The sequence below is a fragment of the Phalacrocorax aristotelis genome, chromosome 2, assembly GCF_949628215.1.
Source record: "Phalacrocorax aristotelis chromosome 2, bGulAri2.1, whole genome shotgun sequence".
NCBI classification, from domain to species: Eukaryota; Metazoa; Chordata; class Aves; order Suliformes; family Phalacrocoracidae; genus Phalacrocorax; species Phalacrocorax aristotelis.
This window is the reverse complement of record NC_134277.1, coordinates 396,572-419,246: the sequence shown is the minus strand read 5'-3', so window position 1 is coordinate 419,246 and position 22,675 is coordinate 396,572. Positions and strand designations below refer to the sequence as shown.

At 46.6% G+C, this 22,675-nt stretch overlaps 1 protein-coding gene across 2 annotated transcripts in view; it reads left to right on the top strand.

The window, feature by feature from the left end:
• The window catches only part of SCAP (SREBF chaperone), a 71,897-nt gene that overhangs the window by 33,954 nt on the left and 15,268 nt on the right, over window positions 1–22,675 (top strand). For both annotated transcript variants that reach the window (XM_075082027.1, XM_075082026.1), the window contains exons 3-10: window positions 2,928–3,057; window positions 4,836–4,993; window positions 9,039–9,259; window positions 10,861–10,966; window positions 11,915–12,087; window positions 12,799–12,925; window positions 17,528–17,640; window positions 18,525–18,619. In XM_075082027.1, coding sequence (XP_074938128.1) covers window positions 2,928–3,057; window positions 4,836–4,993; window positions 9,039–9,259; window positions 10,861–10,966; window positions 11,915–12,087; window positions 12,799–12,925; window positions 17,528–17,640; window positions 18,525–18,619 — 1,123 coding nt within the window. The remainder of the gene's footprint in view (window positions 1–2,927; window positions 3,058–4,835; window positions 4,994–9,038; window positions 9,260–10,860; window positions 10,967–11,914; window positions 12,088–12,798; window positions 12,926–17,527; window positions 17,641–18,524; window positions 18,620–22,675) is intronic.

Sequence of the window (22,675 nt, the reverse complement as noted above, 5' to 3'; positions counted from 1 at the left end):
AGGGTTATCAAATACTAGAGGAGGCATCCAGAGAGGTTGTGGGACCTTGGTTCCCACTGGGGGAGCTGGGGGGGTTTAGCCTGGAGAAGAGGGGGCTGAGGGGAGCCCTTCTCGCTCTCTGCAGCTGCCTGAGAGGGGCTGGAGTGAGGGGGGGGCTGGTCTCTGCTCCCAAGTCACCAGTGACAGGACGAGAGGGAACGGCCCCAAGCTGCGCCAGGGGAGGTTTAGGTTGGGTGTGAGGGAAATGCCTTCCCTGCCAGAGGGGTCAGGGGTTGGCACAGGCTGCCCAGAGAGGTGGGGGAGTCACCGTCCCTGGGGGGGTTCAAACACTGTGCAGACGTGGCACCTGGGGCCATGTTTTAGGAGACCTGGGGGTGTTGGGTTGGGGGTTGGACTTGATGATCCTCAAGGTCTTTTCCAACCTTGATGATTCTGTGATTCTCCTGCCACGCCACCATTTTGGTGGCCTCCACTGGACTAGCTATGCTAGCCTGCTGGCTGGCACCTCTGGAGGTCATCTGGCCTGCCCCCCTGCTCACGCTGGATTTCGGGGTACTGTACTGAATGAGCAGGATGAAGGAGTGTGGCTACTTGTTCCCCAGCTGGATGTGGGTGACTGGGATGAAGGGAGGGATGCAGTCATCTTCCTGGGAGGTGGCAATTTATTGCTTCTGTGGGCTGAGCTCATTGCACCCACTGAAATTACTTTCATCTCTAGCTACAGAAAGTAGTTTTCCCTCCCTAGCAAAGTAGTAAGAGGGCAGAATCCTCGCATCCCAGCAGGTCTCCAGGAAGTTAAAAAACTCCGTTACATGTCTGCCAGGATTTGGGGTCTTTTTGCTTTGAAAGGCAGCAAGAGTTGAAGGTGTTTTCAAGGTAGAATTGTGTGCAGGGCCAGCGGAATCTTGCTAAACTACGAAAAAAGTACTTGCGAGATGTTCAGCATCCAGAAGATCTCAGAGTTTCCATTGCCTTTTACTTGGCACCATAGCTGTGACCTGTGGTCGGGTCAGGTCTTCGCCTCCGACTGTGGAGACACAACCATCTCCATTGCTCAGCCATTGCCCTCAACGTTTCCTCCAGCTTCTGGGTACCGAGGCTTCTTGATCGGGTGCAGCGCCAGGCGCTGCTTGTTTCAGCGTATCTGACAATAACCCGGCCCTGGAGATGAAGCTTCAACTGGAGAAGCGACAAGCTCACTTCTGAAGCCTGAGCTGCTCCACTAGTGCTCGTGAGGCACAACCAGCCTGTCCCATTGTTACTCCTGCAATGTGCTGGCTGTTTAGATTTTGTGCCTCTAAATGAGCTAAGTTCTGTAAAAGATTATTGTTCTTACTCCTTAAAACTGGCAGGGGGTTGCACAGGGAGATCCACCTCTGGATAAGCACGTCGTATGAATCTAAAGGGTTTTCCTTAGACTGCTGGACTTGCTCAGGCATCAACATCAAAATCATTTAGTAAAAAAACCATTCTTCCATGGTCATCTGTTCAACTCATTCTACTTTGTTTATCACATATACTCCATTTTATTATTTGGATTGATGTCTTTCTCAGCCTCAGTCAGACGCAGGACAATTGTGGTATGTATCTCCCCCAGGCTTTTGTTTTCAGCAGATCGTTTGTGACACGCAGGGGCTATGGGTTGTTTAGAAGGGCCAAAACTGATCGCTGCTTGTGATGGAAAACGGGCTGTGCTGTGTTGCCAGATTGTGGCTTTTGTTGGGCATTTTTCACTTCTGAGGTATTACGATGTGATGTTATTGCTTCTTTTTCTATTCCTTTGCACATGAAATGATAATAATTAGATGTTGTATTTTTGTCAGACTAATAAAGTAGCAAATCTGACAAGCTTTGCTTCTATTTCATTGTTTCTTTTCAGCCTTTTGGTGTTTGTTCTGCAGCCTTGTCTTTAGCTGTTGCTTGTCCCCTCCTTGGCCTTTGAGATTCAGGCTAATCCCTAATGAAGTGGGTGGAGTATTGCATGAAAACAATCCCAAGGCAATCAATACTGGCAATATTGCAAGAAAAGTTCAGCTACAAATGGGAAATATGTCAGAAATTTAAGGCCTGCTAGATTGTCCTGCATCAGACAACACAAAGACAGAAGTCACGTCATCAGAAAGCCCAGGAAAGTCGGATCTCTGGCTCGTATTGGTGCTGAGGGTTGCACTTGTTGGTCAATATCTCTGTAACAACAGTCTTGCTTTTTCCACCAGTTCAATTCTGATACGGTTTTAATCATGTTTAAGAATCTCTGGAGCTAAAAATACTATTCTAAACCCTCTGAAACCTCAGTTTCTCGACTTCTAAATAGGTTGAAGTCTTTGTTGTGGGTTAGCTGCCACAATCATCTGAAGACTGGAGTAGTAAAGGAGCAAGAAGATAAATATTTTGTAGCTCTTTTGGTGTCACACTGCTACTATTAAAATTGCTTCGAGGACCAATGAAGTTAATGACAAATACTGGAAATAGTTTCAATCTTAATGGGGAAAATGAAGTCATTAGTATAGGGTTTGGGTCAGGGAAGCAGCCGTCTGAATGCAATGAATGTCTCGTTTTCGTGCGGGCTACAGAATAGTTGAGACATGGCTGTACTTAATGTTTTTAGCACTACTAACCTACAGGGTATGGAAAGTAATTCAGGTGAGGTCCCACAAGATCTTCCCTTCTTTTTCTCCCTGGACTTTTAATTATCCATTTCCAAGAGAGAAAGACCAATTATCTCTTGTGTTGGGGAAACACATCAAAGAGGTTCTGTGATACCTCAAGCCCTCTTGTACCGCAGCTGTGCCGCCTGTCCTGCAGAGCTTGGGTTTAGCTGGAGGAGCTCATTTTTCATGACCCACTCATTTTCTGAGCTGCTCTCGGAGGCTAAAAGCCAAGTTAAAATGAAAGCGCGATGTTTCTTGCTTGTGTCTTAATTGTAGTTACCCGCTGCTGAAGCTGCCACTGCCTGGAACAGGACCTGTGGAGTACAGCACCCTCGTGAAGGATTACTCTCCACCCTCTCCAGACGCAGGTCTGCAGCAAGGGGATCTCAGTGAGCGTCCCGACTGGGTGAGTCCTGCATTGGGGGTGGCGGGGTGTTCTGGGGGAGATGAGCTGGCAAAACATCCCTGCTGTGCTGCCTACGCTTTTCTGTAGTCAATGAAGAATATTTCTGGTGACACATTGCTTTGTGTGACTGCTAAGTTTAGGCTGTATTTGTCTTGTATTAGTCTTACTCTATCAGCAAAACGGGTGCTAGGCATTTGCAAGACTTAAAAGCTTTGAAATGCAGTTTAAGAGCCCATTTCTCAAGGATAACTTTATCTAAGGCAAGTAGTGCACTTTGTAAAGCATTGTTAGGTTTTAAATAAGTTTAATGATGGGCTCTGGCGTAACAGGTCCCATTCTCTAAAGTCATACGAAGGCATGCAGCAGGACAAGCCTCCTGCTGACACACACCGCTTCACGTACCTGCCTTTGGCCTCCTCTGGCGGGTAAGAATAGGATTTAGTCAGCCTTTACTGCTCTGACTGTCTGTGGAGATGCTACCAGTAATCACGATGGTGGTTTTGGTGGTGTCAGCCTCTCTCTGAAGGGGTCTGGATTCTGGCTATTGACCAGCTTATCCTTTGAAGATCACTAACTAGCTGTCAGAATGGAAATGTCTGTCTGGCCTGGAGGCGGAAGACAGACTATCCATCTCCTCAGCTTGCAATATTCTCTCCTTTGGCTTTAAAATACTGCATCTAGCAGCGTTTTTTTGATGGTGGAGGTAGTCTAGGCTCTGCCTCCAAGACACAGGCTTTTTTCTTAAGGTCACGATCAAGAGTTTTTCATTTGAATTAGATTTTAGGCAGCCAAAGCCTCCGGCTGCGGAGCTAGCTACTACAGCATGCTCTAGGGACTGTAAGGATGCTTGAAGAACCTGGTGAGTTGCATATAATCTAAAGGTGGGTTTTGGTTTCGGTTTGGGTTTTTTTTAATTGGCTGGTGTGTATCATTCAGGTAAACTACACTTATAACCTTATATTAAGGGTAAGGAATTAACTTTTCTTTTGTATGAACAAACTGGAACCCTGGTGCTTTCCAAGAAGGCTGATGGCCTGGTCCAGGAAATCAGGAAACAATTCTAAGGTCATCCTTTGTAACCTGCATTGTTCTTTTTCATTCCAGGGTCTCTCTTAGGTAGAAGTTACCTGTTGGATTAATGCTTTTGATGCCTCTGGCTCTCCACTCTCTCATGTGTGCTTTTTCCCCTGTGATTGAAATAATTTGCCACCTTCTACACTCCCTGGTGCCACTGAGAGCATTTTGCACTCTGCTGTTAACTCAGGCTGCTGCTGGCTGATTAAATCTTCCCTTCTGCTTTGTTGCCTAGTTCAACTAACAGAGCACAAAAGCTCTGGCTGCCACGGCATGTCAGTGCTGCCATCCCCAGAGCAGGGTCAGCAGCCTGGGCACAGAGATCGTGAAGATTTAAATGGCACACAGCAGAATTGGCACAGGTTGGGGGAGCGGCAGCGTTGTGAGAGGCATCTGCAAGAGGCAGAGAGTCCCTGCTCCTGCCTTTCACTGCAGTACCAAATTCAGCAGGAGCTGGGAGCCTCTGCCTCGCAAAGAAATGCAACAGACTGATGCCAGAATGGTCAGTGGCATTTTGCCTCTTTGAGAAACAGACCCTTTTTGTTCTTGCTAGGTTAGTACTGTCATGTTTCACCTCTAATTCGGGAAAGGAAAATATAGTCTGGCAAACCCCTTCTTGAAAGGTTGTCATGCTGTGTTTTAACTCTGCTAAGCGGCTTCCCACCCACCGTGGGTTTTCATTCTCCCTCTGGTTTTCCCCACAGTATGTTGGTGCTCCTGTGGCCTACATTCAGCAGATCTTTGTGAAAGCTACCGTCTCCCCATGGCAGAAGAACTTCCTTGCTGTTGATGTATTTCGTGCACCCCTTTCCCGCGTCTTCCAGCTAGTGGAGGAGATCAGAAACCATGCCCTGAGAGACAGGTAATTACTGCTCGTTACAGTTCGTGTAGAAGGCAGGCTGGCCCCCTGTTGTATGCACCCATCTTCTGAATTACTGCTCTGGAAGTCTGATGATTAGCTTTGAATGTGTAAGGTTCTCAAAATTAAAAGAAAATGAGAGTTCACTGCTAACCAGTGACATCATATCCATCCTGTGTGTAGTCCAGCTTTTGTGCTGGAGAACTTGCCTGTCCTCTAGTCACTGATAATTGTCAGGAACCTTCCAGTCAGAGTTTTGGGTAGAGGGGTCTGGGAGGGTGCTCCAGGGTTATACCTGTTCCAGCAGACAGCAGTGTCATGTAATGCCTTCAGAAGTGTGCAGGCTTTGTATTAAAGCAACTTAATTTGGCCCCACTATGCCTATTGTGAAGCTCTTCTAGAATTTTACATGGTCAGGAGCCTTCTCCTGACTTGCCACTTCAGCTATATTTAGGACCAGTTCATACCTGCTTGTTTTTGTCCTGACGCAGTCTTTGTGCAAAAATAGCTTTCCTCTGCTTGCAGATATCTGCAGGGAGAACTCATCCTCCCCACCCCAAATCTGTGTCTGTTAAGCTAAACATAGGAAACTCTTGGCTTACTCTGGTGAGACGGCTCTGTATTCAGTTTGGTTGCTCCTCTTGCACTGTTGCTAGTGTATCGTTCCTGACCGTGGGAGATGAGAACTGTACACAGTATTCCCAGAGAAGTCTCGTTTGTGTGTTATTTTCCATGGAAATGCCTTTCCTGAAATACAGTGAGATTGCAGGTCCCTTTTTCATGGCCGGTCACATCAGTTTTACACGTTATGAAATGACTGATTGACGTCTCTGTGTCCCCCTCTGTCATATCCAGCTAAGGAGCTCCCACCTTGTAGCAGAAAGTCTTTTTAGTCCCCGAGTGCGTGGTCTTGCACTTAGTACTGTTAATAGAAAGGGGATTAAATCTCTTTCACCCCTCACATCATCCATTTCAGATATTCTGTTCCTCTTCTGTATTAACGGTGTTTATTTTGTGTCTCTGGCAGGTGTCCCTATATCTTAGTCCAAGGTTATTAATAAAAATATCCAATAATCCTGGTTCTCTGAACTGGGTGAGAAATTCCACTTCGCTTTCCTCAAAGGGGTGGTTCCCCTTTCAGCAGCCCCACTACCACTTTCCTGTTAACCTAATTCTTTACTGCATCACAACTTTTGTGATAATTTTTGTGTATTTCCTGTGAACTAAAGCATTTTCTGTGTGGTGCTGCATCAAAAGCCTTATTGGGGCCCAAGTAGATGAGATCAGCTGTGCTTTCCCCATCTGAACAGTCAGGCATTTTAAAGAAAAGACTGCTCAGGTTACTTTGGTGTATTCTCTCTTTGTAAATCATTTTATACACAACTTGCCTCTTTTTTTTTTTTAATAAGTTTTCCTTTGAGTTTGAGGTTTTTATCTGTGGTGAAGCTCTTGGCCAGGTTTACTTTCTGAGGACAGAAATGCTTCCCTACATGTCTGACTATGTTCAGCAAGAAACGATGCTGAGAACAGGACAAGTGTGGTGAAGAATGGCGAGATTAGTGTCTTTGATCATCTCCTAGCTTTTCAGCCAGAAGCTTTCTTCATTCTTTGTCCTCCAGCTCACACGGGTAGGGAAGATTTGCTGCTTGTTCATACTTCCTTGACAGCATCCTTCATCGTCTCATTTTTGAGAGTGTCCACTCGACTGCTTTACCTGGTGATTTGTCCTGTTTTTTAAGCCATCCCTTGCAAGCTGTCTGTCTGTTCCCTCTGTGATAATTTCTTAGAAAAGCCATTTATGCTGTTAAATATGTTGCTCTTTCCTACCAACTCCCAAAGCCTTGGCACTGACATTCTTTCTGTATTTTCAGTTCATCTCCTCCTTTATCAAATGTCTAACTTCAGATAATAATTGGTATATTGTTGCCAGTTATGAGTTAGAAATGTCTTGCTCCTAGTACACGTGTTATCTTCTCGTTATCTCTCCTTGGTGTTGCCCTTGATGAATGGTGATGCAGTATGGAAGCAAAATTAAACTTACATAGCCACCAGATGGAAAAGGCTAGGTAGTTGGTGCAGGCATTTAGCCCTGACCTTGGGATAAGGACTCCCAGTTTGGTGGTGGACTCAGATATTTCAGGAAATATCTAACTTTGAGATAAATTCTGAAATTGTTCAGAAAGTCATTACAAAGTTTCTTGTTGTCAGTTGCTTTTATCAGTATCAAAGTTAAGTGCAGCTGATTTCTTAACACGAAAAAAGTGTTATTTTATACTAAAGTGGTACAGAAAGAGCCGAAGATTATTGACAACTGGATAAGAAGCACAAGGTGACGATATGTTCTCCCACATTACTAGCAACAGAACGAGAGGAAACGGCCTCAAGCTGCGCCAGGGGAGGTTTAGGTTGGGTGTGAGGGAAATGCCTTCCCTGCCAGAGGGGTCAGGGGTTGGCACAGGCTGCCCAGAGAGGTGGGGGAGTCACCGTCCCTGGGGGGGTTCAAACACTGTGCAGACGTGGCACTTGGGGACGTGGTTTAGGAGACATGGTAGTGTTGGGTTGTGGGTTGGACTTGATGATCCCAGAGGTCTTTTCTAACCTTAATGATTCTGTGATGATATTTTCATCAGCTCTAAGATTACTCAAACTTTGAGCAGTCGTAGTTTGTAAGAAGTCAGAAGTGACCTGAGATTTGTGGTTCGCTGCAGTTCATGTTTTTGGTATCGCCCTCTGCATCCACAGCATACTGGTAGGGCATTGCCTTGTGCACTCGTTTCACAGATAAGAGTGTACATAGGCTTGTCTGCGGTATAAACTGTTATCGCTGTTTTGTGTCAGAGTTAGCGAAAGCTAAAATACAAAACAATAGTTGTCTTACTCTTCCTGGAGCTGTTAGTGGAGGCAGCACTGCAACAGTTCCTTTAGATTATCTTTCAGAAACCTTCTGTTCCTACAAACACAGAACTTTCAAGCATATCTTCTAGTATTTTCATTTGATAGCTGTGACCTTTTGAGGCAGCTTGCCATACAGTGACAGAATATAGATTCTGGAGGGAGTGTTCACAAAGACGTAGCTCAAATCATCGTGAGCTGGTTTCCATGTTTTCTCTTTGTAGTCACTTAAACTCCTCTAGAGAAGCCATTTTACAATAGGACCCTAACTGATTTGTCTTCTGGAGCCGCTTTCTTTACAACCTGCAAGGCGGGAGACAGGGAAGACTGATCTCTTGTACCTTAACTTAGCCTTTCTTAAATACACCCTTCCCATGCAAATCCCACCAGTTGCCCATATCGTGTTGAGGGAAGCGTTCTCTTTTGAACCAGCAGCTCTTCCTTGTCTAGCCAAATGGTGTGCTGACAGGTTTTGTCACTAAACCTTCACAATCAGATCCTCTCGTGAGCCCAAGTTGAGTCTTGCTTGAATGACTGGTTGATAAGGACGATGTAATTGTGTTACAACGAAGTTGGGGAACAAACACAAGTTCCATTTTGTACTGGTTACACCTCTATTGATTTCTGAACCTGTAAGGCATTTTCTTTTCCATACAATGCAGAGGAATTCTGAGAACATTTTGCACAGCTGCAGGTGTTGAATCCTTTGTACATTTTGGAGCACACTGTACACCTTAAATAATCCGCCTCAGGAAGGCTAATAAAGATTTCTGTAAAATGTCCCGTAGGAACAATGTAGGAAGAAGCATGGGGAGGGGTTTAATGTCTTCGAAGAATAATTCCAGGGAGACAGTGTCTCTATAGACTGGAAGCATCTTAGAGGTGGAACTGAAAATTGTGGCACCTAGGATGGGCGAAGAGTGAAAGCTGTGTGGCCATAGAGTGTGCAGAGAAATGACAGTGGGGTTCTGGAGCCTGTGCACCTGGTACAGTGAGATCCTGGTCTGTGGCCTGAGGCTCTCGATCCCTAGTTATGACGAACAAGAGCAGTAACACGGTGATGCGGGTCCTTGGGGTATTAATCTCGGCCGCTTTGCCTTTTGTTTGTGAGGGTTGCAACATTCATGGTAGCGTCTAACCTTCGTTTGCGTTTCAGTTCTGGTGTCCAGAGCTTGGAGGAAGTTTGCCTTCAGGTAACAGATCTTCTGCCTGGCCTCAAGAAGCTGCGGAATCTGCTCCCAGAACACGGCTGTCTGTTACTGTCTCCAGGGAACTTCTGGCAGAATGACCGAGAGCGATTCAATGCTGACCCAGATATCATCAAAACCATCTACCAGCATGAACCAAAGACATTACAGACATCAGCTACTCTCAAAGGTAAGAGGCTGAATTGCCAAAGAAGCTGTGAGAAGTGCCTACAGCTTGCATCGCTGTTTTGTCCTTGGTATCTCCAATGCCTAGATTGCCAATATTACCAAATCAGGTGGCATTTTGTTACTCACAGCATCTGGAATGAAAGTACCAAATATGTGTCATCTCTCATCTTATATCTGTATTTGAGTTCAGTTCTGGATTTGTGGAAAGTAAATAATTCCACTCAGACTCCTTCTTGTAGGTGTAGAAATAGCAGGTAACTTGTCCAAGTCTTTTTATTCCTCCTACTCATGCTCTAGCCTATCTTTTTTCCCTCACGCTCTTGTCTGTCATACTTAAAGGCTGTCTCGTTGTCACAGATAAATGAACATTAATCCTGCTCCCTGTTGAGCGTTCACTGGTAGTTGCTTGCATACACCCCGAGTTAACATTGGGTATCATAAAAGTGGTTTTCTCTCTTAAGTAGAAAATTAAGTTGGGCCATATCTGTAGTCATATCGTTCGGTGGTTCCCTAAGGCAGAGGAAGTGCTGATCCTTTGCTTTTAAAAGAACCGTGTAGGTGTCGGGAAGCCTATACCATGGCGTGTCTGAATAGGGCCTTCGTAACCCTAAAGCGAACTTGTTCTTAAGGTTATTTTCTGAGCACCCAGAGTGTGTGCACGCCATGGTTTGGGGTGCACGGACCCTCTCTTTGAGCGCTCATTCACAGGTAAGATAGAGGCCCACAGTATCCCGGGAATTCCTGAGGACAGTAGTAGTGTTCATCATGACGCAGACTTTTTTTAAGTCTGCCTTTTAGCACACAAGATTAGCAGAAGGGACATTGAATAGTCCTTCGCAATGCAAAGTCTTCCTGGAACCCCTGGTTCAAATCACACGCCGATATGCACAAAAATGAAGTGTCCAAGGACTTCTCTGGCTGCGTCCTTAAAGATAATGTCTGCCTCCTCTGTTGAAGGACAAATTAGGTGCCCACTTGACGTGCCTGAGCACGCACACAGCATGGGGAGCAAACAGGAGGGATTAGAGGTGGTGTGCAGTTGGAGAGCTACAACCTCTTCCAGCTCATGGGGATGACGGGGGTAGCTCACGGTGCTGGAGAGCTGCTGTGGGTAGGCACAGGCTCTGCAGGAAGGACAGGTTGGGAGGGCGAGGAGCTGTTCTTCGTGTGAGCGAGTGGCGGGAACACGCGGAGCCTTGCTTAGAACGAGTGATGAGCTAGCTGAGAGCTCACGGCCTAGGATTGGAGGGCAGACCTTGTCTGCCACAGACTGCCTGGTCAGGGAGAAGAAGGTGAGGACAGACAACTTCCCCACAGGAAGGAAGATTTTTCTTGTGTTTAAAGGGAATTTCCCATGTTTTAATTTGTGCCCATTGCCTCTTGTCCTGTCACCGGGCACCACTGAGAAGAGACGCTCCATCTTTACTCCCTGCATCAGGTATTTATCCACATCGTAAGGTCTCACCAGAGCACTGAGAAAGTGCTTCCTTTAAGAACAGTAGTTCTCATTCAGCATTCTTCACCATGAACACCTCTTGTATCCCACCTTTTTTGTTTATTTTGTTGTTATCCTAATGCCTTGTTGATACCCTGGTCTTGCAGATCTGCTGTTTGGACTCCCTGGGAAGTACAGCGGGGTGAACCTCTATAACAGGAAGCGAGTGGTATCGTACACGGTCACACTGGGTCTCCAGCGATATGATTCTAGGTAAGGAGCTTTAGCTGTGCTATTTCTACGTTCAATTGTTCAATTCTTTGCAAGTTTGCTGTTTTCTCTACTTTGATTATTGTTACGTTTTTCTTTAATCTCCATTTTCTTGTGTTTCAGAGTATTTTAGGATCTTCTGAACATGCTATAGCAAAACAGGGTGCTGTTTTTGGGAGAACACTTATTGTGTTTTAAGGAAATAAAATACTATCAGTTCTGTTTCTCCTTAAAAAAAGTACATATAATACCCAAAGTTGCCAATGGGGATTCCTCTGACGATGGCTTCATCTGCACACAGAGCTGTCGTTGCTGCAGCCAAGGCCCAGTAGGTCTGTTTCGACCCAGTTTCTGTGGTCTGTGGTTTGTTTTCCAGTAAGCACTAATTCAACTGGTACTAACTGTGAAACCCCTTTGGCATCGCTGGCAAAGCTGGCTTGGATTAAGTGGATTTGAGGACTGAATGCTCTGCTCAGGACGCCCCAGGGAATGCCTAGGACAGAGTTGGCAGCACAGTGGTCAGAACTTGCTCTGCTGCCACCCATGCAAGAACCCTTCAGCCTGAAGGACTGGCATGTAGCACCTTTTGTCAGCCATACTTACATGAAATTCAAGGGAGGTTTGAGACTACAGTACGTTCTGTTCCCCAGGGCCAAGATTTTGGATGATGAGCCCTTGGTTTAAATAGTTCCACTGAGTCTTCACACCTATCCTTGAATCCTTGTAGAAATCAAGGTCTGTGAGATTGCCACAGTTGAGACGTGACAAATGTAGTTTGGGCCAGAGAGGAACAGACTTAGGAGCCAGGCCTAGGGAGAACCATGCTTTGTAAGCCTGTGCAAATCTGTGGAGCTTCCTCCTACTTGATCGATACCCACTGAGCTCCTCCTTGGAATTAGGTACTGGTTGTTGGGTACGGCGTGACACCCTCCTGCTTGCTTTTCACCTCAGGTTCCTCAGCAGCCTCCGCTCTCGCCTCAAGCTGCTGCACCCCAGCCCGAACTGCACGCTGCGAGAGGAGAACATCGTTCACGTCCACTTCAAGGAAGAGATCGGCATTGCTGAGCTGATACCCCTCGTCACCACCTACATTATTCTCTTCGCTTACATCTACTTCTCCACACGTAGGTTTGTGGGGTGGAGAGCCTTGAGGGGAGAGCAAGCTAATAAGCCACCTCTACACCTGCCAGCTGAATATATGCAGGGATCAGTGGTGGGGTGCCTTTTCCCTGGCTGCAGATAAGAGAAAGGCTCTTGTCCATAGCACTGCAGTTCCCTCCTGATTCATCAGGAAAGGTGGTGTTGAAATTTTACCCTGAACTGTCATGTAGAGAATTAGTAGTCCTGTTGATCCGAGTTCTGCTAATTTGTCCCTCTTAGCCAGCATGATGCTATTCCTTGTGATATCTTCTGAGGTGTTTTCTGTCTTAGGCAGCTTTAAATGCCATAGTAACGAGATTTTTTCCAGTTTAGAGAGACTAATTAATTGTCAGACAGATCAAATACATGTTCTGAGCTGGCGGTTTTAGACCTTACTAGCCACATTTAAGTTCCTTTTTTCGTGCCTCAACAGTGCTGTACTGAAATTGGTTTGAGCTGGAAGCCATGCATTATCCTCTGTCCCACCCTTGTTACAGACCTCTTACATACTGGGAGGGTCTGGGAGCTGCGTTTTGGACATTGAGACTGAACTACCATTACTTCTGGGTTGCTGGATATTAAGCTACCTGCTGAAATAAGTCAGGATGAGAATCCCTTCTTGTTTGTTTTTTTTTTTTTTTTAATACGTCACTTTCTTTTGCTTGGTAACCAAGACTCTGCATTCTGTGTTGCAGGGAAGATTGACATGGTGAAATCGAAATGGGGTCTGGCGCTGGCAGCGGTCGTGACGGTGCTCAGCTCCCTGCTCATGTCCGTTGGGCTGTGCACGCTCTTCGGTTTGACGCCTACTCTTAATGGAGGGTATGTTTCCAGCACCAAGCCTCTTCCTAAGGAAGGGTAGATGGAGGTGAAATCATTTGAGAACAGCTGTTCTGTGCTTAATCTTTAAGATCTAGTATTTTTCAAGTAAGCTTATGTGATATTATTTTACACACTGCTGTGCAAAAATGATCATCAGATCCCTTCCTAGGCTGAAGGGCTTTGTGTTTCTCTGCGACCCAGCAAATAGACCTGACTGGGTCCCAGTCCTCCTGGAGATGCCTTACTGCTCAGCAGTTGGCTCTTTCTGCATAAAGCAGAAGGAATTGCTGGGACAACGTCTTATTTATAAGCTTGATTTCCTGGCAGCTGAGTAGGCTCTCACATACCTTCCTCCTGCAGTGACTCGTCGTAGCATCCAGAAGGACTTGTTGCCTTTTCTCTGGCTGATGGAGGTTCACGGCATTTTGCTTAGAAAGATCTTTAGAGGCAGCAGAACTGACCTGTGGCATTTGTGCCTGGGAGGCTGCCTGGGTGACTTTGCACCCATCGCCGATCGTTGTCAGCTCTTCTTTTAAACGGGGTTCCTGTGCATGTTAGAGTTGGCGACTGGGGCTTTTCGTGGGGTTGCTGCCATGTGTTTCGTTTGCGTCGAGCTGAAAATCCCTGAGAAAGCTCTTAACTGGCACCTCACCTACCCGAGTTCTACGCACTGTTCATTTCTCATTAATTAAGGTTTGGTTCAGAATCTTCTGTTTGATTTTCAGATCCCTTTACTAAGTAGTTAAGGAAATATCCATCATTTTTCTTCCCCTCTCCTCCTCGTGACTGTACACCGCAGGAACAACGAAACGTCTGACCCCTGAGGGAGACTTCTCAGCGCTGGCCATAAGTTTAGCAAGAGCCAGACCTAGATGGAGGAATTCCTCTCTGAGAAGCCTAAAAGAGAATGAAAAATTGACTTCAGAAATGGAAATATTTGTTGTTTCTGGTTTTACTGCTATGGTGCCTAGGAGCCTTAATTATGAATCAAGACCATGTTATTCTGAGCTGTTCAAATATAACAGATATCTGCTGGGAGTTTATCATTTCAGTGCAAGAGAAAAGGCAATATTTGGATGCAGGTACATGGGAGGCATCCAAGGGAGCACTTTTGGTTAGCGCAATGACCAAGGCTTTTGTATATAATCAGCCTTACTGTTGTCACGCAGAAGGGCTAAACTAATCTAGTTCTTCCTCCTACAGGATACAAAGAGTGAATTCAGTCCTTATTTCTAGAAATAGTTTTCCAGCAAAATATCTCTGCCTTAAAATGATGGCATGGACAGTTTCCTTTGAGGTTGAAACTTAATTCTTGCAATACTTCATAAATGATGTCTGATGAGGTAGAAGACCTTGGGTTCTGTGGTGGTGGGCTCTGGTGACACTGAGGTTTCTTTTACTTTTGGTGAGTGACCTTTTCCTGGTTCCCCAGCATCTGCCAGAGCACTTTCCCTCCAGTTACCTGAGTCCCCACTGGGAACAGGGTGTTCTTGGTGTGTCAGGTACCAGCAGCAACGCACTAGGATTTGGCCAGCTTAGGGTGCAGAGTCTGGTTAAACTTTGATCTGACTTCCAGCCTTTTTTATCCATTTTGTTTACAGCAGAGCCTTCCAGATGTGGGTGTGTTTGTTTTTAATGGTTCCTGTATTTATGATAAGCCTTTTTCCCTCACTGGTTTTTGTAAGGTATTAAAATAAAGCTTGTGGCTTAGAGATGAGCGTTCGCTTGCTACAGATATGATATATAAACTGGACCTTAATCATTAGCAATCAACTTCTATAGTGAAGTAAAATGATTATAGGTGAGGTAGGCATTAGTCTTAGTTTACAGAGAAGAAAACTAAGTGGAAATAGGTGACACGATCTATGCAGGATTTAAGAAAGAATAAACAGTGAAGTTGAGGAGAATGCCTGGAGTTCACTGGAAGTGGGATTCCTGCGAGCTGGTGGACTGGGAGAGTCTCTGGATGACCCCAGAGCTCGAGCTACCGACCCCCAGGTTGGCATCTCAGCTAGGTTAGAGGAGTCACAGCCTGAAATGATGAGCTGCTTCTCCTTGTTGCCTGTAAAAAAAGGCTGAAACTGACTAGCTCAAATATGTATATTTGCAGTTTAGAGAAGAGAAGCTGATGTGATAAATTCTTTGGTCTTCTAAACATTTTGGATAAACCAGAGCTCGTCTCTGTTCACCAGTATGTATGGAGTCAGAGAAAGTATGTTTTCTTTATGAGTTAACAGTACTGTTTCTGTGATTCTGGGGTGCTGGATCATGCTATGATGCAGCACCTTCTGGCATCAAAGTGATAAGTGAGGTGTAATTGTTTCAGTAGATGGACACGATAGCAGCACTTCCCCCTGCACTTCCTCCCTCTTCCTGTCGGAAGCTTGTTCTCAGTGCTTGGCACTGTATGGCGAAAAATCTAGCGAGGATCTCTTGGTGCTGCCTCACTCTGAGCGGAGACAAACCAACTTGGGGTTTGGAGTTGCAGGGCGTGAACAGCATGTGTTTGTCCTGCACAGAGTCACGTTGCTCTTCAAGAAAAGTTAATGTCTCATTGCTTTTAAACTGTTGGTCATTTAACATGAAAACTGCTGACTCTTTAGGGACTATCAGAACTCATCACCTGGGACTATTAGTTAATTATCTTATACAGTAGGAGCTACTGTTTAAGTAGGACGCAGTTGATGGGAGAATTATGAGTTTTCTTTTCCGAAATTGTACTGAAGGCTTACTGCAGCTTGTCTGGAAATGGCACTAGACCCCCTGTGTATCTTGCAGGGCTGTGCATAACACAGGACTCCGCAAGGACTTGTAGGAGCGTAGCCTTGCAGGCGACATGCTCTGCAGGACGGTTCTGCGCTGTGCCGGGCAGCAGGGCTCTCCCTTGTGTTTGCTGCATTCTCTTTATTTAGCAATTTCCATCCCAAAGGATTACGAAGAGCTTTTCTCACATCTGTCTCCTGTCCTAAAGTACTGCTTGGAGGAGTGACAGAGGTTATGAACTGAAAGTGCTTTAGATAAAGGCAGAACTAAGTTGCACTTGCTAGGTTTTGGATTCTTTGACATTAACAGGACGTTGCCTGTGAGAGGCATATATATATTTTGTATTTTTTTCCACTAAGGAAATGCCCTTCGTGCATAGGTTTTGGACAGGTGAATGGACCAGGGCGTTGCACAACTGTTAGAGCTAAAATTCGGTTAGGATACCTGGACAAGGGTGCATGGAGTTTGTTTTTTGGTTTGTTTAATCTTGCTTTCAGTGGAGCTCTTGCTGTTTCAGCTTGCCATTTGCTCAAGAAATCAGCTGGAACAAATTTGCTGAGTTAGCAGTGGTTCCAGACAGGTGTCTTCCCCCAGCTGAGCTTGTCAGGTACAGGCTGCTGACAGCTGTGTGTGTGTTGAAGCCCGTGTCAGATGGCCAGAGGCAATCAAAAGCAGCATTTGGGATGCTGCTCCTTGGGGGCTATGGCAGGCAGTGGTCACAAACAGGAAATGTTCTTCTGAAACTCCTGTTCTTTACCTGTCTCGGCTGTTAGTGATGTGCCAAGGGGCGTGTGCGCATGCACACACACATGTTGTCCTTTTGGATCTGTGCATGCCTCCACAACGCAAACTTTAGTATTTTGCTTGAGTTTAGCTGGAGGGAAACTAAGGGATTCAGTATATACCATGTTCTGGCTTTTTCTCTCTGATCTGGACTGCCAGCAGTTCAAAAGAGAGAAAAATACTTAGGGGTGAGAAGAGTTGAATGAAGTCATGGTGGTGACCCTGGGTAGTCTTACTCTTCTGTGTGCATGTATTCTGAAGGGCAAATCCATTTCAGTGTGTCGTCTTGACTCTTGGGTAGAAACTATCCCTGGCAGGATTTAGTATATTTACATACAAAGTGTATGTACCTTGCATGTTGTCCTCAGTGTTGTGGCTCCTGAGCCTGCCTGCTGTACTGAGAACAGAGCTCCATGTTTGTTAACTTATCTCCTCCCAACAGAGAAGTCCCTTCGTGCGTCTCCTTCGCTGCCCAAGACCAGATTGCTTCCAGCAGCTGCAGGGTGCAGAAGCTTCTGCCCTCTGGGTATCCGAACCAGGCACCATCCATTCTCTTCACTTGAGAATTCTTTTTTGAAAGTCTTGTTTAATGTAATGCTTAGCTGTGATGTATCAGTGTTTTCTCTGTTGATGGTGGACATGCTCCCTGCCCTCTTGTAACACGCTCTCGCTGACTAGTTATTACTGAGTCTGTTGCACTGTTGTCCAAAGCCCATCTTTTTGATTTGCACCTCTTCGCACTAGATGCTGCAGGGACACAGAGGGGCGCTGTCCCAACCCTGGGAAACATTAAAACTAATTTAGTGGTGGTCTACAATGGCCATTTTCCAGAAAATCGTGCAGCTTTGCAAAAAAGTTAATATCTGTCCAAAGTGGATGAAATACAGAACCCTTACCTCATCATGGAGTAATATTGTATGAGAAGGCATTTGGCTGGGAGCACTGGGTAGGGCGTCCTGACCTTGACTCTGTGGTGCGTGTTTGCTGCTTAACTTGCGTTCTTCCCTCCTTTTCCACCAAGGATCTCATTCTCAGTTCTGGTTCTGTTTCCTCTAGAGAAATATTTCCATACTTGGTTGTAGTGATTGGCCTAGAGAACGTGTTGGTTCTCACCAAGTCGGTCGTCTCTACGCCTGTTGACCTGGAAGTGAAGCTACGCATTGCCCAAGGTACGCAGCCTGCTTTGGAAGAGTGTAGAGAGAGTGAAAATTAGGGTAACCCAAGGACTGGGAGATGGGGAATGATCTTAGTTCTGGTTTGTGAAGGAAATAAGGACTGTGTCTGTTAATGTGAATCAGGAGTTGTATTCTGATAGTCTTTTTGTACCGTTTGTGATAATTCCGAGAAAGAATATAAGCCTGTAACTGTGGGGGTTGTCTGAAGCATTGACTAAACAAGTTTTAAAAAGTGTTAGTAAGCGTGACCTATATCTCCTGGTATATGTATTTAGCCCCTTGTCCTCTCATGTCATGCATATCGTTAAGTGCAGTCCACAGGTCGTGTGAAGTTCTGCTGAGTCTGTGACAAAATTATCTTCTCTGTTATAGATACACTCTGTACCTGCCTTAGGATTTGAGTGTGCTCAAACTGTGGATAAATGTAGTTTACAAACTTAAAAAAAATATTTCTGGAGAGCAGGGAAGAGAGATTCTGGAGCAATGCCCAGAAAAATCTGCCCGGTTTTAAAGATACAAGTGGTTTGTATCCCAGATTGAGAACAGGACCCGAAACCTCAATGGTCCTTTACCCTTCTGAGTCCCTGTACTACTCTGTGCAGTACCCTCAGACTGCCTAAACCAGGGAAGTTTTGTGAGCTGAGAGTCATACTGAGCTCCCTTGTAGTTAACGATAATCCCACTAATAGAAGCATTGGGAATCTGCAGTCCAGTTCTTTGACTTAGATGTTCAAAATAGGTCAGATGAACTTTAGCCTGAAGGTGCCATTTTGGCTGTCATCCATAGATGCCTAATTTTAAAGAAGGGAAGTCCAGTTCCTTTTTGCTACATGCATGAACAGTCTCATTTTGCCTGTCTTTGCGTGTTCTTTCTCCAGGCTTGAGCAATGAGAGCTGGTCGATTATGAAGAATGTGGCGACAGAGCTTGGCATCATCTTGATCGGGTACTTCACGCTTGTCCCAGCCATCCAGGTGAGTGTGGCTGACCAGTTTGAGTTTGCGGGACAGAGGCTTGTAGGTGCTGCAGGACGGCAGTGTGCAGTATGCTTTTTCCCTCTCTGGCTGATTGGATTGAGTGTCTTTTAGTGGGAACTATATCCATCTATAGAATGTGGATCCCTCCAGGACCTAGCCTGCTGTCCAGCAGCTGCCCCTGGATCCCCAGTCTCCCCATCTGGGATCCTTCCAGTAGCTGGGCTTACACATTCAGTTCATCCAAGAGTTGCCCCTGGATCCTTGCTCTCCCCAGTTGCCTCACCCACACACACGCATGCTCACCCAAGCGGGTCTCTCAGTCACCCCACAGTCCCTCTGGAGCCTCTGGTCCATCTGGCAACCAACTCCTCCAGCTCTCTTGCTCAGGGCCACGCACACACCTGGCTCCCGAGCTGCTCACCCTGCTCCCCAGCTGCCTGGCTCAGCAGTCACTAGCAGTCACACACCGACGTGCATACTCAGACAAGCTCTGGTTGCTGGTGACCCAGACACGTAGGCTTTTGTGCCCCATGGCTCCCATTCCAGTTGCTGGTGCGTAGATCCTGCTTGTTCCAGTTGCCAGCACCACAGACACACAGGCTCCTACAGGACACATGGGTTTGGAGAGCCTTTCTCATGGATTCCTCATGATGGCTGTCACCCCGAACCATGGGGCTCATCACTTTGCTGAGACAGCCCTAGGAGAAGCTGGAGGAGGGGCTCATTTCCCTCCCTCCCTCCCGTCCGTCTGTCCATGTGTTTGTGGAATTGAGCTTCCTATCATAGAACTTAACACTGCCCGGTGCCCCTGCTGTGGGGGTGCCTTTATTCCAACCTAAAAGTGCCTTTTTGTGAGCTGGCTAATCCACTTTATAAGTGGGTGGAAGAAGAAAACCCACCCTAGTGCAGAATGCCTGCTCTGAGAATGAGGATGGAGTGTCCGTTTGGGGCTCTTTCGCCAGGCTGATGAATCTGTAGGTTTTTACAACCATGGATATCACTGCCTCTGTTTCATGGGCGGGTAAACTGAAAGCTCAAGGTAGAGTGATCTATCAGGGGTCATACTGTTGGGTCGGTGTAGTGCTGAAAATAGCCCCTTCTGCCTCGCGGGGTGTTAGTTTCTCTGCTGCAGTCTCCTTTCCAGGACTCTGCTTGCTGAGTTGCATCAGGAAGTTGACACCATTTAATTTCTGATCCTTCACCGAGCAGAGCTTGTGCCTGGTGAGCTACATGAACAGAAGTACTGCCTAGACAAATCCTCATCACCAATTCTATAGCACCTCTGCAGCCAGACTTCAGGGAGGAAATCTCTGGAAATCTGGACATTTGTCTGGAAATTTCAGGTGCCATCAGCAAGCAAAGGCAGGAGCCCCCCAGCATCTACGTAGTTGGAGGCTACTCTGGGTGCTCGCTAGGTGCTCGCGGGCCACCCGTGACCCGGGCGAAGAGGGGTGGGTTGTGTATATTCTTGCTTTAACGTTGGGGAGTCACCAGTAGAGACTGCGGATTAAAGTGTATTATAGTCTAAGAAGATTAAACGTTCAGGTTGGGAGCCTGGAGCATTGCCGGTCGAACTTCACAGTTCAGGAACTACTCTCAGAGGACAGCAAGAGAGGAGCTAGAGTAGAATTCCCCAGGCTCCAGCCAGACACCAATTGTGGCCCAATTTTTTTATTTGAAGCTGATTGCTGAGATTGCTCAGCCTGAACACTGTCATGATCCAGCCTTTGGGTCTAAATTGGGCTCATTCATGTGGGTGATTAGCACCTTTTGGCCCCCGTTTCATTGCTGCGCTGCTGGACCTCAGAAAGGGAAGCCTGACGGTGTCTGAAGCAAGCGTCGTGCCAGCAGCCCCGTCGTGTGGATGCTGCTGGGATGGTTCACTTTCTTTTTGTGCTCTGCCACAGAGGAGCTTGCAGGCTGCACTGATGACAGGAGATAAAGGAGTGTGGTAAAAGGGATGGAGAAAAGCCATGTAAGTGTCAGTAGACCCATGGAAAAAAGTGACTCCACGCCCCCCACCCCCATGTTATCTCCATTAAAGTACTCCCGTTTGTTACAGCATCCTGAGACGTGATGACATCCACTGTCTGCTCTCTCTGTGACCCTGCCTTTCCTTGGATGCTTGCTTTCTCCAGAGGAGGAATCTCGCAGGGATGCTGTCTGTCAGAGACTGACGGTTGCTCTGCTGGAACCTGGTCTATGCCCCTTATCTTCGTCCCTGAGAGTGAGGGACGCTGTACAGATAATGTGCTGTACTCGCGTTGCAGAGTCCAAGGAACCTGGCAGAAAGAGAGCCAGGCTGCGTAAATCCGGCAGGGACCTTTGCTCTAGGCTGTCAGAGGGAGCAGTGCAGTGCTGGGGTCGTTCAGGTGCTGTCTGGTGTAGGGAACAGCAGAAGAGGGAGGCTTTTCTTTGCTGAAAGCTCTCACCTGCCCCCAGGGTGGTAATGGGGCTTGTCGTTTTCCTCAGATACTCCTTGGCAGCGCAGCTCGTTTGGCAGAAGGGAATTTTCTGTGTTTTCCGTGGCTCTCCTTGTCCTAAAATAGAGTTTGGCTTCAATGAGAATTGCGTATCCACTTCACGTCCCTCATAATTGAGAGCAGCAATGAAACCCTCTTGCCGTGCGTTGCAGGTGGGGAGAGACCCCTGTTCTCCTGGGACAGTGTTGCTGTTGATAGTCCCGAGGCGCTGCAGGGCTGCATGCTGAGCGCTCCTCCTGTGCTCTCCATCTCTGACCTGCTACCTTGTGCTGAAGTTCATGCACTGAGAGCCCAGTCCTGCACGCACTGAAACCACTCTGGGTTTTGCCGTACCCAAGTATAAGACGATTTTAGATTTCCAGGGCTAGCAGCTTCAGATGGCTCTAACCCTAAGTGGAGTAAGTGGAGGTGTTAACAGAGTTAATATCTCTCCATGCAGAGCCTGCCAGAGCCGAGGTCTGGCTGAAATCCGGCTGGACATTGCTTTCCTTCTGGTTTTCTCCTTGAGAGAGGAACCTGTGTTGTGTTTTCATCCCTCCGCTCCTAGAACCTCCTCTCACACGTTGGGAAAGGGGCTGAAGAGAAAAACCTGATGAGACCCTGCGTCCTTGCACTGCTGTCGCTGGGAGGGGTGGGGAGGGGCGGCTGACCTGGTGGGTTATCTCGTTTCATATCACACTAATCTTTAACAAGCAGTTGATTGCTTATGTTTTGAGAACAGTTTGGACACGATGGGGAGGCTTCAAGGTTTGTTTAGAGGTTTTGGATGGCCTTTCCTGCTGTCTTTTTTCATTTCACTGTGCTGATATTGGCCTCCAGCCTTATGCAAGAAGTTGGGGCAGACACAGAAAGGAGGGGGACCAAAGAAATGAATCTCTGCGGCCTCTCTCCTTCCCCTTAGGTGGATGTGTCCTGGCTTGGTCCGCAGGTAGCGAGCATGCCGCCATGCCAGCAGGCAGGCAGTGAATGGCAGCGGGTGTTTGCCAGCTCTGTTCTGCAAGTGAGGGCCAGAGTCTTTAATCTGTTGTTTAGCCTAAGGTTTTAACTGCTGCTTACGTTCAGCTTTCTTGATCTCTCCATGTTCACTAGGTCCTTTTTGGGTCCTGACAGAAATTTGTGCCTCCAAGGAGAACAAAATGCTTCTCAAAAATACTTTAGTTCTTTGTTGCTGTGAAGTTTTGATTGTAGTGGGGAGAGGGGACGGCACTGAGCACTAGCAGGGACTGGGGTGAGAATGTGCATTTGTTTTATAGGGATGATCTGGGAGTCGACTGCATTTCTGCTGCTGGGCAGAATCTTTTAATCCTTATTTCTGCAATGGCACCTGCTGGGAAAAGTGGAGCATTACAGCGAGTTTAAGAAACACTGGCTTTGGCAAATGTTGTTTCCCATATACTTAGTGTTTAGAGACCTCTGGGAGTGGGTGTGGGACTTACTTTCCAGGGGCAGAGGAATGAAATTTGCCCATCGAATATACATTAAACAAAAGTGTGATTTAAGGGGAAAAGGTTTAGCTGGGGCCCTGGAGAATGGCTACAAATAAGGACACCGATGTGCAGGGACTGCAGCG